We start from the raw sequence: 13453 nt of genomic DNA on the forward strand, positions 1-13453 counted from the left end.
GTTTTGTAGCGCTTTCTTTTCTTATACGTCTTTCATTATTTATCATTGTTCTTGACTGCATTTTGAATGTAAATTTTATTATTTGGTTTTGAATTTAATGTTACGCGTTTTGGGCAAAGTCGCAAACTTTCGATGGTATTCTGGTTATTTGCAGAAAGCGTTGAGTTAAAAGTATTAATCTTGTTGCTGTTTTATGATTGTAAAGTTGTTCTACAAATGCATATATTGTTTTGAGACAACATAGGAAGGTTATATAATTATATTATATGAAAACATAAGTATTTTTAGAAAAAAAAATGTTCTTTTGTTCAAGAAAACATTTGTAGCAACCAGATTTACAAAAAAAAAGGTAAAATACAACCAAAAAAAATTATTGAATGTAAGCCCTCTCATCACTCTCACTCACTATCTATGTGAAAAAAATGTAAAAAAAAAAATTCAAAGAATTTTACTCTTCACAACTTTCTGTTGTCACTTTTCTTCTTCATTACAACAGCAGTTACCTGCCTACCGACACGCGCTGGCGGCTGATGGTGGCTGCCGGCATTGGTCGACTTGCGTGAAGGCGAAGGCAAGAGTCTTGGAATCATTGACCTGCTGCTGCATTTGGTGAAACATGTTTCATTTGATCTGTATGAAATAAAACAATATATAAATTATATATCAACAAGGTTACCTTAAATCCGGGCTCTTTGTCGCCTTTCCATTCGAGTTATTATTATTATTAAATCTCGACATTGTTGTAATTTTAGAAGGATTAAACTGCCAATGCAGATCAGTCTCGGACGAGTCACTAGTAGCAGCATCAAGTTCATCTGTTACATCAGTGTTCATTATCTCAAACCCGCTTCCATTTTCGAATACGTTTTCTGGTTCCCAGCATCGGGCTGCGTCGAGTTTGTTTACCATGACTTTATCGACCCACTCACCCGAGCATGCGTCTTTGTCATCTTCTTGATATGTCTCGCCCGGACTGCTTATTGGAGGCCATGGTGGTGAGTTTGCTAATAGTTCATCTAAATCAAAGCTTTGAGTTTTCTGTCTTGATCTCGGTTTCTTGCCAACCTGAAAAGATAGATAATTGGTTGATTTTGGATGGGGGTGTGCAAGAAACCGAAAAAACTAAAAAATCCAAACCGAAAAAACCGAACTGAAACAAAAATCGACGGTTTGGTTTTATGCTTTTGTAGCAACCGAACTTACGGTTATGTTTTGGTTTTGCATGTAATAAAAACCGAAAAAACCGAACCGAAACAAAAACCGACGGTTTGGTTTTATGCTTTTGTAGCAACCGAACTTACGGTTCGGTTTTGGTTTTGCATGTAATAAAAACCGAACCAAACTTCTAGATTTTTTTTTATTTTTTATTTTTTATTATAAGTAATTTATAATACTCACTTACTATAGAGGGGAGGAGGGGTAGAGGACGACCGAAATTGACTTGGGATGAGAGGATTAGGCATGATTTGATAGACCTAAACCTCTCTGAGGACATGGTTGAGGATAGGAATTCGTGGAGAAGTAGAATTAAAGTTAAGGATTTTTAGAGAGAATTGAATACCTTAGGGCTTAGACTTAACTTATTTAGGTCACATACCATAATGGTATTTCCCTTACATACTTTATTATTATTATTATTAGCTTTTATATTGCGGTTAAACTGTGACCTTTTTATTAATATTATTATAATTAGTAGTAGTTTTTTATATAACTGTTAAACTTTGATTTCCTTTTTTTGCTTCATACACATGTTCTTAGAGCCGAGGGTCTCTCTGGAAGCCACCTCTTTATTCCTTTGGATAGAGGTACGGTGTGCCTACATCCCACCCTCCCCAGACCCTACCTATAGCTCTGCTGTCGGTGGGATTTTACTGGGTATGATTGATTGATTGATTGATTGATTGATTAGTTATAGCCAAACAGTGTAATGCCATTGCAGTTGAACCAAAAAAATATAAACTTTTAATTACCTCTATGTTTTCTACATCTGTCCTTGGTTTCTCTCGACTCGTTCGCTCAGGAAATGAATCTACCCTTTGTAAGTTAGGAGGGGAACATGATGACAGTTTGCCACCTGGACTTGCCGATACTTTGCGTTGCATATCTTCTTGATCCCTTTCCTTCTTCGCAATAGCAGCCTTGAGATTCGCAATCTGAATAAAAAAAATATCATTTTCGACTTAAAACGGTTAGTTAAAATTAAAATAAAAACACACAAATTAAACAGTTTCTACCAAAAAAAAAACCTGTTCTTTGAGGTCTTTCACATCTGAACTATCTTTATGCACTTGTGCAGCACCAAGTTCAACCTTCGCCACCCGCTCAGCAAACTTAAGTGTACCGAGTGTTTCCCCAACAGCATTCAGTTCCGGGCTTATGTGAACAAACATCAGTGTCTTTGCTTGCCCTCCTAATAAATATAATTTTTTTTTTAAAGGAAATAATAATAAAGGTTGAAGCTTTATAAAAACTGTTACTTTACCGAGAGAATCTTGAAGCAACTGTGTGAGTTTGCTGTTTCGGTATGGCACGTGTGAATTCTTTTGAGCAAGAGAAGCGATCACATCGCCTAATGCCGACAGGGATTTATTAACATGTTGTGCTTCTTTTAATCTGTCACCAGCTACTTCAGATTTGTCCACGCGTTCACTACCTGCTAGATCAACTAAATGCATACAACCACGAAGAACGGCTCCGGATGTTAAGTCTCTTCCTTGGACATGTACAGTCAAGCAACTGAAATGAAGTAAATTTTAAACATTAGAAATATTAATATTATATTGAGTCCTCAAATGACTTATAATACCTGTGTGATCGGCAGGGGCGGACCCACATAGTTCCCATCGGGGTCCCGGGACACCAATGTTTTTTAAAAATTACTTAGAGACGATATATTAAATTTTGTAAGGACCCCATAAAAATTAATACTTGGAACCCATACTATTAAGGCTGAACTAGTCTAGTGGAAAGTCCCTTGTTTTTTCTTTGAGAGGTTGCAGGTTCAAGCCTCACCATACCCAGTTTTTGTTGTTTTTTTAATATTCTAGTCAATATTAGTTATTTAGTTAGGGTATTTGTGTTTTTTCTTTAGTTTATCCCATATAACCATTATCACTTTAGTTTATCCCATATAACCATTATCACCATGCAACATATATAATGACAACATGAGTTTTACATATACTTAAATTATTTATCTTGTGTATGTATATTATAATTAATCATTTATTTGTGTAAGAGTTAGTTTTTCATGTCTTGGTTATTCATGTAAGACCATATATATATAGCTTACGCTTATGTTTTTCGGGTATGAATAAAAATGAATTAAAAGTGTATGTTCTATCTAGTTTCTAATCTATATTCTTTCTACTTACTCGTTTCCGATGACACCATATTTTCGTGTTTTATTATGTTCCTCCTCTCGACCCGACCCGAATAACGACCGACCCAAAAATTTTGTAAACCGGAAAAATTGGGACCCCATTGACAAAAAATCCTGGGTCCGCCACTGGTGATCGGCTGCTACGGTCATTGAAAGCAGTTGCACCGACTGCACGGTTTCTTTGTCCTAAGTTCATCAGATCAATAACATCATACATTGATGCCACCTGGACAAGGCTAGCATCCGGGACGTTGAACCTGTTTTGTGAGTTGTTACGGATTTCTAATGTAATATCAAGTTAAGGAAACTTGACCCGCTAAAGATAAAACATAATGCAACATATTATGTAGGGGTGTGCGTGGTGCGGTTCGGTGCGGTTTTAGGCTAAAACCAAACCAAAAACCAAAACTTTGGTTTTTGGATTTTTGAAACCGTTCGGTTTAGGTTTTTTCGGTTTTTCCGGGTTTCAGTTTGGTTTTGGTTTTTTTGTGTTTTTTCATTTGGCCTTGAAAATTTTAGGCCGAAAAAAAAGTTGGAGAAAAATAAAAAATAAAAGTATATATAATTTTGTTAACTAGTTGATAATTATACATTTAGTAAAAAATATTCGAGTTAAATATTTATGAAATTCTTATTTATTATTTAAAATAATAAATAAAAATTTAGAAATTCGGTTCGGTTCGGTTTTTTAGGTTTTTATTTCATGCAAAACCAAAACCGACCCGTAAGTTTGGTTTTTACAAAAACATAAAACCAAACCGTCGGTTTTTGTTTAGGTTCGGTTTTTTCGGTTTGAATTTTTCGGTTTATGATCGGTTTACTCGGTTTCTTGCCTCACCCCTAATATTATGCAAAATTGGATGTTATAGTTGCAAACTATAACAACAGAAAAGGATATCTTTTGTTTAAACTCTCGGTAGCAAGCAGGTCTCGAACTTGCTCGTTATAAATCTCGATCAATTGAACCGACACATCATACTGAAATGCATCTTTCCTCCGTTCCGCAAGAAAAAACAAATCACTTAATGCCCTATAGTTAACTCCTTGACTGTTCTCTGTAAGATCCTTTGGTCCAGTCTGAATGAATAACAAGCAAAAAAATTATATATTATATATTTATCGAGTCACATTTATCGAGTCACAACTTTATTAATTCAAGAAAATGTCACACATATACCATTGTATGGGTTTTCCCGGATCCAGTTTGACCGTACGCAAATATGCATACATTGTAACCATCAAGAACGGAGCGAATGAGAGGCTGAGTATCTGCAAAGACCTCCGCTGCAGAACACGTATGCATTATTGCATATTGCACATAATAAAAATATAGTTACATAATTATATAACTACATATAATGAAAACATGAGACCAAGAGCAGCTATATAATTATAAAGTTATAATAGCAAGACCAAGTCAGCATTACTGCGGTGTAAACGAGTCGAGCCAAGTCTTAGCTCAACCAGGCTTGAGCTTGGCTTGTATTAACTTACGAGAGTTCGAGCTCGGCTCGTTTCAAGCTCTTTTTCTAAAGTTAGAGCTAGCTCGGCTTGTGAGTTGTTTTTTCAAGCTCATGCTCGGGCTCGGCTCGTGTATTATTTATTAATTTATATACGTTTTTAAATTTTTTTATATTTTTTGAGAAGAACCTTAAACGAGCCAAATGTCATGGACCAAATATTTGAAGATCGAATTTGCTTGTTTGTGTTTGACCGCTTGGGTTTACTGGCTAGCCTCAGATTCATCAAGGCACGACCTCAGCAGGAAAGAGACGCGCACATGCCTAGTTGTGCTTGCACGACAAACGAATCGCTGGTTGCAAGTTATTTCTGCCGCAGAATGAAACTAACAAACTCTTATCATAAACGGGATGAATTGGTTGGCCTTAAGGCGTCACAAAGAGTCAGAAAGATTGACCCGTGACACAAAACTTGAGCTCAATGTGAAATTAATAGATAGAAATTTAAAAAATTGTCAAAACATATATATACAAAAAGCTAGTTAAACAAACCGGAGCTTATCCCTATATTGTGCTCGAAATGGTGGGCTTTGGCCCATGACAATTAGAGCTAGCCCACTCTCCTTAGGTAACCCTCGCCATTAAGATTTGAGGGCCCATATGACATTAGCATTTACGGACTCTTCTCTAGAGGTGAAAAAAAACTCGCACCCGATCCTACCCGTAGGGTATGGATAGGGTATGCATTTCGGTAGTAAAACCTGAACCAGGCCCGATTTGTACCCGGTATTACCTGAAAACCCGAACCGGTTCCATACCCGGAACCAGGTTTTTCTAATATCCGAAACCGGGTATTTCAAATAGACGATTTATACCCGAAAAATACCTAAAAAATACCCGAAAAATTCCCCTAAAAAGTGAGACATTTTAAAAAATCCAATCTATACCCGAAAAATACCCGGAAAAAAGCCCGAAAAACCCAAAAATAGGGTTTTTTCAATACCCGAAAATAGGGTATAAAATAGCCGGTTTTAGAATACCCGGTTCTATACCCGATGCATAGGGTATGGTTTTTAGAGACAATACCCGGACCCGAACCCGATCCGGTTATTGCCAATACCCGATTTTTCAGTACCAGTCATACCCGACCGAGTATTTGAAAAACCCGATTTGTGGACCTCTACTTTTCTCAACGGGTTTCTAATTTCTATATGCATTTACAATAATTTTTAAATATTTTTATAGTATGACTTTTATATAATAAATAACGTAAAAGTATATTCTTAACTACTTTTAACACAATTTTATATACAATTATGGTTATCATGTAGACATATATTTCATATATCAAATAAATATTATATAAAATATAGGCTCGTTTTTTAATTGCATGATCTTTAATGAATTTCAATATTTATCTTTATTTTTAAAATTATATGTTCACAAATCACTCTTTTTGGAGTTGGGTGTATTTGGGGAAAAAAAGACAAAACTACCTCTCATGTTAAGGATACGTTGATAGGTTTAACGACCAGACTTAATGGGGTTAGTGGGGTCGTGTTTAACTGCAAGTGAAATGAAACCACATGGACCAAAACCGTAAATTTGAAACTATTGAACTAAAACCGCAGATTTGAACAAACCACATCAACGAAAAGCACAATCCACTCTATATTCAATTACTAGTCACCTAGAATTCAAAACCCAACTTTATTATTTTCTACACTTTTCCTTTATAAAAGTTAGTATCAACTTTTTGTAAACTTGATTTTTTTTGTTTTTATATATGTAAACTTGATAAATGAATGTAAACAAAATCAGCAAAAAGAATCATTATTAATATTTAAGATTTATAATCTTAGTCTAAACTACTTAATTTTAAACCTTTTTAACACTAAATTTCACAAGATTAAGAGAACTAATAAAAACTGAGTGACTTTATATAGAGTATTTTAATTAGAAACTTTAATGAATGATTTTTCTTGTCTACATAAAGTAATATTTTCATTTTTAATAACAAAAGTAAAAGGAAAATTTATATCTTTGCTCTTGTTATAATAATAATATCAAATATAAATAAAAGCTTATAGAATAACTCAACATATTTTTCTAATTTCCATCCACTTTATTGACAAAAATTGAGATTATATGTCTAATTTCTCAAAAACATTTAAAAAATGAAATTTCAACTTGTCATATTAACCACATGTGTAATTTACTCTATTTGTTAGTATAATTACAAATATATAGATTAATAAACGGTATTTAGTTATTTTTATCATACTTCTACAATTCTACAAAATGATATTTGTTAATAAATTATTTTTTATATAAATGCATGTGATCTTACTGATAATAATACAAATAATGTCAACATAAAAAAACTAAATAAAGAAAATACATTTTTATGATATTGATTAATTAATATTTAGGTCTATCTAGGTCTCGCGTTTCACGGTGGGACCTATTATACCAAATGAAACATATGTAAAAATGTTATGGATTAATACTAAATTTATATTGAAACATAGATAGACAAACATTGCGAAAGTGAGCGTTAATAAACATGAAAGCAGTGTGTTTATCCACCGAATTTGGGGGAACAGAAACAAAATAATAATAATAATAATAATAATAATAATAATAATAATAATAATAATAATTAAAAATTAAATAGTAACCCTTACATAGAAGGCTTTATAATTAAAAAAAAAAGTTTTATATTTTGTAATGAGAATATAAAAAAAAACATTCAAAATTTATAATAATATGAATAAAACTAATAAAATGATATATATATTTTTTAAAATGTTTATTATATGCATAATTAAAAGAGTGGAAGATGGCATTGATTCTAATGATTATTTGATATTTATTATTACTTAATATATATTATTAACAAGTATTTATTATTTATTTATGTACAACACATCTGATGCATATTGTACAACTATGTATGCCCAACAAACTTTAATAAATGCAAATATATAAATGCCGTTATATATAAATTCAAATAAATATATACATTTCCTATGTAATCATATCATATCTTATAACTTAATATTACATTATATATCATAAAATTATAATCAGAACTGGAAGTTTCAATGGGATCAACCTCTCTATATCTCTCGAGATCGAGAAAATTAAAGTTCACCCTCGTTCCACCGTCAGATCCTACCAGTAGCTTACTTTCTAAGCGAGTTTTACTAACTTAACCATGGTTAAGAAGATTACATTCATATTACATCAATTTTCTATGTAATGTTATATGCTTAATTTATTGTTGAAAACATTTAATTCACAACCATCAATCATTTATTTTTTTCTTATAAAAATTAATAATCTCATCACTAGTGTACACTTGGAACCAAAGTAGTTAGGGTATGACTGTAATTTAACCTCTACTTACCTCATATATCACCGTCTTGTGTCTCAAAACATTTATTCATTGTCTCTCTCAGTCTTTGTTTCAACCATTTATATTCATCACAAAGCTTTCAAGAACATATTAATAATATATATATTCATTATCATGTCAATTATCTCAATCTGTATGTTCATGTTTACTTACATGTAAACAAATTGAGAATTTGATATTTAAAGACGTAAATTATTTTTATTTTTATTATTTTTATTATTCACCTGAATTTGCAAGCACAGCATGATGTCTAGTTCAAGAAGATCTGGTGTTTACCGAAGCGGTCGTGGTGGTAACACAGCCCAATCGAACCCAAATGTTGATCCGCAGCATCAACAACTCACCAGGCAGCCGGTTTTACATGCAAACAACAATCCCAACAATTATCCGATTAACCAGTATCACCAGACGAACGTCCCAAACCGAAATGAAATTGCTGATCGCAATGCTGCGTTGCCTATGCCCCAGCTTGTTGCTCCGGGTCCTTCTGCACCGCCACCCATTGTTACTAGGTTGGACATGTTCTTAAAATCGGTCACTCCCATTGTTCCAGCTCGAAAACCGCCTCAGGTAGTCTTGAATTTGTGTTTTTTTTGTAGCAAGAAACCTTAAGGTTTTAGTTTAATAATTAGTTTGATTTGAATTATATATATGTTCTTAAATTTTTATTTTTATGTATCAAGAAACCCTAACTATTACTTGGTTTTGCAGTCCAAAAGGTGCTAGCAGCGCGATTCATGTTCTATTTCGATGTAAAATAAATTTATTAAATACCAAAGAAACAAAATTGATTAAAAAAAATTGAAAGTTGTCAATCCTTCATGAAATTCATATTTAACCTAAATATTTGGTGTGTATTGCATTTGTGTGTGTGTGAAAAAGGGCTAATTTACCCTAAATGAGTTTCTTAAAATCTTTATATTTTTTTTGTGTGTCTGAAAAGTTATCAAATATCAGTGATAAACATTTGATTAAAAAAAAAAAAATTTGAAGTCAATTGTCAGTCCTACATGAAATTCATATTTAACCTAAATATTTGGTGTACTTGCATATGTGTGTGAAAAAGGGCTAATTTACCCTTAATGAGTTTCTTAAAATCTTTATATTTTTTTTGTGTGTCTGAAAAGTTATCAAATATCAGTGATAAACATTTGATTAAAAAAAAAAATTTGAAGTCAATTGTCAGTCCTACATGAAATTCATATTTAACCTAAATATTTGGTGTACTTGCATATGTGTGTGAAAAAGGGCTAATTTACCCTTAATGAGTTTCTTAAAATCTTTATATTTTTTTTGTGTGTCTGAAAAGTTATCAAATATCAGTGATAAACATTTGATTAAAAAAAAAAATTTGAAGTCAATTGTCAGTCCTACATGAAATTCATATTTAACCTAAATATTTGGTGTACTTGCATATGTGTGTGAAAAAGGGCTAATTTACCCTTAATGAGGTTCTTAAAATCTTTATATATTTTTTTGTGTTAACTTAATAGTCTGGTTCAGTTGATTCACTGAAAGTTATTAAATATCAGTGATAAATATTTTATTAAAAAAAAGTATTAAGTGTAAAGGGCTAATTTATAATTATTAACCTACATGAAATTTCAATCCTTCATGAAATTCATATATTTATTAAAAAAAATTCATTCCTTCATGAAATTCATAATTAACCTACATACTTGGTGTACTTGTATATGTGTATGTGAAAAAGGGCTAATTTACCCTAAATGAGTTTATTATAATTATATATATATTTTTATATGTGTTAAACTTAATAGTTTGGTTCAGTTGGACTCACTGTAAAGTTATTAAATATCAGTGATAAACATTTGATTAAAAAAAAAATTAAAGTCAGTATTGTAAATCCTTCATAAAATTCATAATTAACCTAAATACTTGGTGTACTTGCATCTGTGTGTGTGAAAAAAGGGCTAATTTACCCGAAATGAGTTTATTATAATTATATATTTTTTTATGTGTTAAACTTAATAGTTTGGTTCAGTTGGATTCACTGTTAAGTTACTAAACATCAGTGATAAACATTTTATTAAAATAAATTAATTATTGTCAATCCTTAATGAAATTTATATTTAATCTAAATACTTGCATCTCTGTGTGTGTGAAAAAAAGGTTAATTTACTCTAAATGAGTTTCTTTTTATATTTTCTTCTGTGTTAACTTAATAGTTTGGTTCAGTTGGACTCACTGAATTTTGAGCCTAGGGAAAATTAGCTTTGCAATTTATATATGTAATATTAATCGCGCGCTGAAACGTACGTATAACGGGTTGTATCTACAGTCGGGTTTGCCATTTTATTTCCTTGGCGATCTATGGGAAGCTTTCCAAGAATGGAGTGCTTATGGAGCCGGAGTTCATTATATGTTGAATGATGGTAAAGAGATTACTCAGTACTATGTTCCGTATCTATCCGGGATACAGCTCTACATTGATCCCCGAAATCCGCCTGTGTTAAACGAGTGAGTGTTTCTTGTTTTTGTTTACTATTGCTCTAGCTATTTGATTATCACATGTTAGTACAAGTTAAATGCTTAATTTCTTATCAATTAAGAGCATACTTTGTTTTAACTTGTGTTATGACATAAAAGAATGCTAGATATAGATTCATATTGTATTGAGTTCGATTGCGATAAAACATTATGATGCATAATAATATAGTTCTTTGTGTTTGAAGATTACTTAGTTATGCTTTCTTTGTAGATTATATGAAGATGTTATGCTTTCATTTATTCATCAAGCACACGTTTTATTAGATTATTAGGTTTTTGGATTCATTTCGTTATTCGTTAATAGCTCCTTTTAAAAAAACAAAAAAGTGATACATTTATGGAGTTATCGCGATAGCAGTGACGTAGATTTTATTTAATGTGGTCTTGTCGTTTATGAAAACATACACGAAACGACAGGAAGAACTATGAATATTCTGTATTAGGCATTACATCTTAACTGTTGGTTATATTTCTTACAAGCACGCGCTTTATTAGATTATTAGGTTGTTGGATTCACGTCGGTATTCGTTAGTCAGTCCTTTTAAAGGAAACAAAAATGTGATACATTTATGGAGTTATCGTGGTAGCAGTGACGTAGATTTTATTTAATGTGGTCTTGTCGTTTCTGAAAAATGTACGCAAAACGACAGGAAGAACTGTAAACAAAACTTCGTATTACGCATTTCATCTTAAAGTTGGTTATATTTCTTATATATGATTCATTTGACACTTCTGTTGGAAGAAGGTTTGAAACATTGTCTTTTATATGATTTTTATGTAACAAGTTACAAATTTTTTTTCCGCGGCATCTAGGTATGCATAATGCATGATCATCAAGGCGGTTTGCCTTACTTAACTTAACTACTTGTACATTTAAACATCATTTATGTGAAAATCACTGAATTATAGGAAATGTGATGTTTTTTGTTGTTATAAATTATGTGATCTTGTTCAGTTTTAAGATATTTTATCTTTACTTTTGTCAATTAATCTACTACTGTTTTATATTAAGGTGGACATAAAATCTGTTTCCTAATTATTTGTTTTTCATTTTCATAATGAGTGTTATTTTATGTTTAACTTTTATTATAAATCTATTAGGGATCAAGCTGAAGTTAAAGCTGTCCAGTCTCATGAACCAGACCCTCAGACCAGTTTGGCTGGTTCATTGGCCTCACTAAACTTGGGAAACCAAAAGCTGAAGCAGGTGGCGTCGACGAGTGACAATACAACTGAAGTCCACGGTCCATGTGGTATGCTTGCTCATGAATATATGGAAAAAGAACGGCCACATCTTCGGGAGCCGTTATCTCTCAAGGTTATTTAGCTCTTTGGTTGATAAAAAGTTTAAAAATATAATTACTAAACGGCTGTTAACATTCGTATGCTCGGTTTTTTAAAATAGGCTTTACTTCTTGAATCTCGGATTCCAAATCTGCACAACTACAGGAGTTGTGATCTGCTACCTTCAAGCTGGATAGCTGTTGCTTGGTATAGTTTTTTATTTAGAGGTGGTAAAATGGGCTGGTCGGGTGGTTTGGGTAATGCTCCATACGAGTAAGTTTTGGTACCTAAAACGAGTAAGTTGAGTTACTGCTTTAGAAGGCTTTATGCAATAAAATTATAATTTGGGTGACTTTAATTCAATGCATCCAACCTTTTGACGCGTTTCAAGCTCCTTATGTTTTACACACTTGACTCGTTAGAACTATATCGTCAAGTAAACAGGTTGAACCGTTTTAGAACATAATTTGTCCGGATCATATATTTTTCTATAAATGATTAGTGTGATAAATATGATTATATAAACTACATAGTTTTAGTAACAATTGACTATTTGGTACATAATGATTTAGAAAGATTCACACTTTTAAAATACAATATATTTCTTCTAAATGTTTTTGTCAAACTTATATTCAACTGACTAAACTTGCAGGTATCCAATCTACCGAATTCCCGCGGGAACGATGCTAGATGACCTGGAAGTGTGTTTTCTAACCATACATACTATATCAACTCAGAGCGGAAGTACTCCTCGTTCTTTTATCTTTTGATTCATACACACACGTAGATTATTATTTAACGAGCCGTTGATGTGTTCAAACAGGCTTCAGTGAACCAATGGTGGAAAACGACAAGGTTAAGGTTCGCTTACTGGCAATTGGAATGGTGCCATACAAGCTAAGAGGTTCAAGAATAGCTCCGGTTGGCAACTATGAAATCGGGCAAGAAGCTGTTCTTTTTAGGTCTGCTTGCAACTGGCTCAACAGTGTGAGGGCTTCTCTCCCAGATCATACCTTTTTTTTCAGCAGGCACTGACCATGAAGACGAGTATGTGTTAAGTTAAACTAATGCGTCGAACCCTTAAGGTTCTACGCATTTTATGACTTTTTTTTAACTTTTAGATGAACTGAAATAAGCTGCTGCTACTGCTGTTGTTGTTCTAAACTTATCTATGCACCTTTTTAATTTAACTAGTACTTTTTATGCGGTATTATAATTATGGTGTTGTTTATTAATATAGTAGTAATTATAAAGCTAGAAATATGCTAGAAGTGAACGGTGTTCGGTTACTTCGGTAATCGGTTTTATATCATCATAAACAACTACACTGCTAACATATGACCAAACTGGTTACATTGTGTTGCAAACAACATGATGTGGTCCGTGTTTGGATTGTTA

The 13453-nt window shown here is 32.4% G+C and overlaps 3 protein-coding genes across 3 annotated transcripts in view; 1 reads left to right on the forward strand and 2 right to left on the reverse strand.

Moving 5' to 3' along the window:
• LOC143554592 (uncharacterized) overlaps positions 1-6298 on the reverse strand; it is a 171850-nt gene extending 165552 nt beyond the window's left edge. Inside the window, exon 1 of the mRNA XM_077044310.1 lies at positions 6287-6298. The gene's annotated coding sequence lies outside the window, so the exon portion shown is untranslated. The remainder of the gene's footprint in view (positions 1-6286) is intronic.
• Positions 390-4685, reverse strand: LOC143554602 (kinesin-like protein KIN-14F). The gene is made up of 8 exons (XM_077044317.1): positions 4560-4685; positions 4294-4459; positions 3514-3664; positions 2483-2742; positions 2247-2410; positions 1971-2153; positions 677-1065; positions 390-600 (listed from the first exon to the last, which is right to left on the reverse strand). The coding sequence occupies exons 1-8, from the start codon at positions 4683-4685 to the stop codon at positions 456-458; spliced, it is 1584 nt and encodes a 527-aa protein (XP_076900432.1). The 3' UTR covers positions 390-455.
• Positions 6299-8509: 2211 nt separating the features above from the next.
• On the forward strand, positions 8510-13185 carry LOC143554603 (uncharacterized). Its single transcript, XM_077044318.1, has 6 exons — positions 8510-8833; positions 10563-10741; positions 11873-12089; positions 12177-12312; positions 12879-13042; positions 13177-13185. Exons 1-6 carry the CDS (start codon positions 8510-8512, stop codon positions 13183-13185), a joined length of 1029 nt encoding a protein of 342 aa, XP_076900433.1.
• Positions 13186-13453: the final 268 nt, after the last annotated feature.

Source organism: Bidens hawaiensis, unplaced genomic scaffold (assembly GCF_021521415.1).
Source record: "Bidens hawaiensis isolate Kalapana, Puna unplaced genomic scaffold, B.hawaiensis_p1.1 tig00017762_1, whole genome shotgun sequence".
Classification (NCBI taxonomy): domain Eukaryota; kingdom Viridiplantae; phylum Streptophyta; class Magnoliopsida; order Asterales; family Asteraceae; genus Bidens; species Bidens hawaiensis.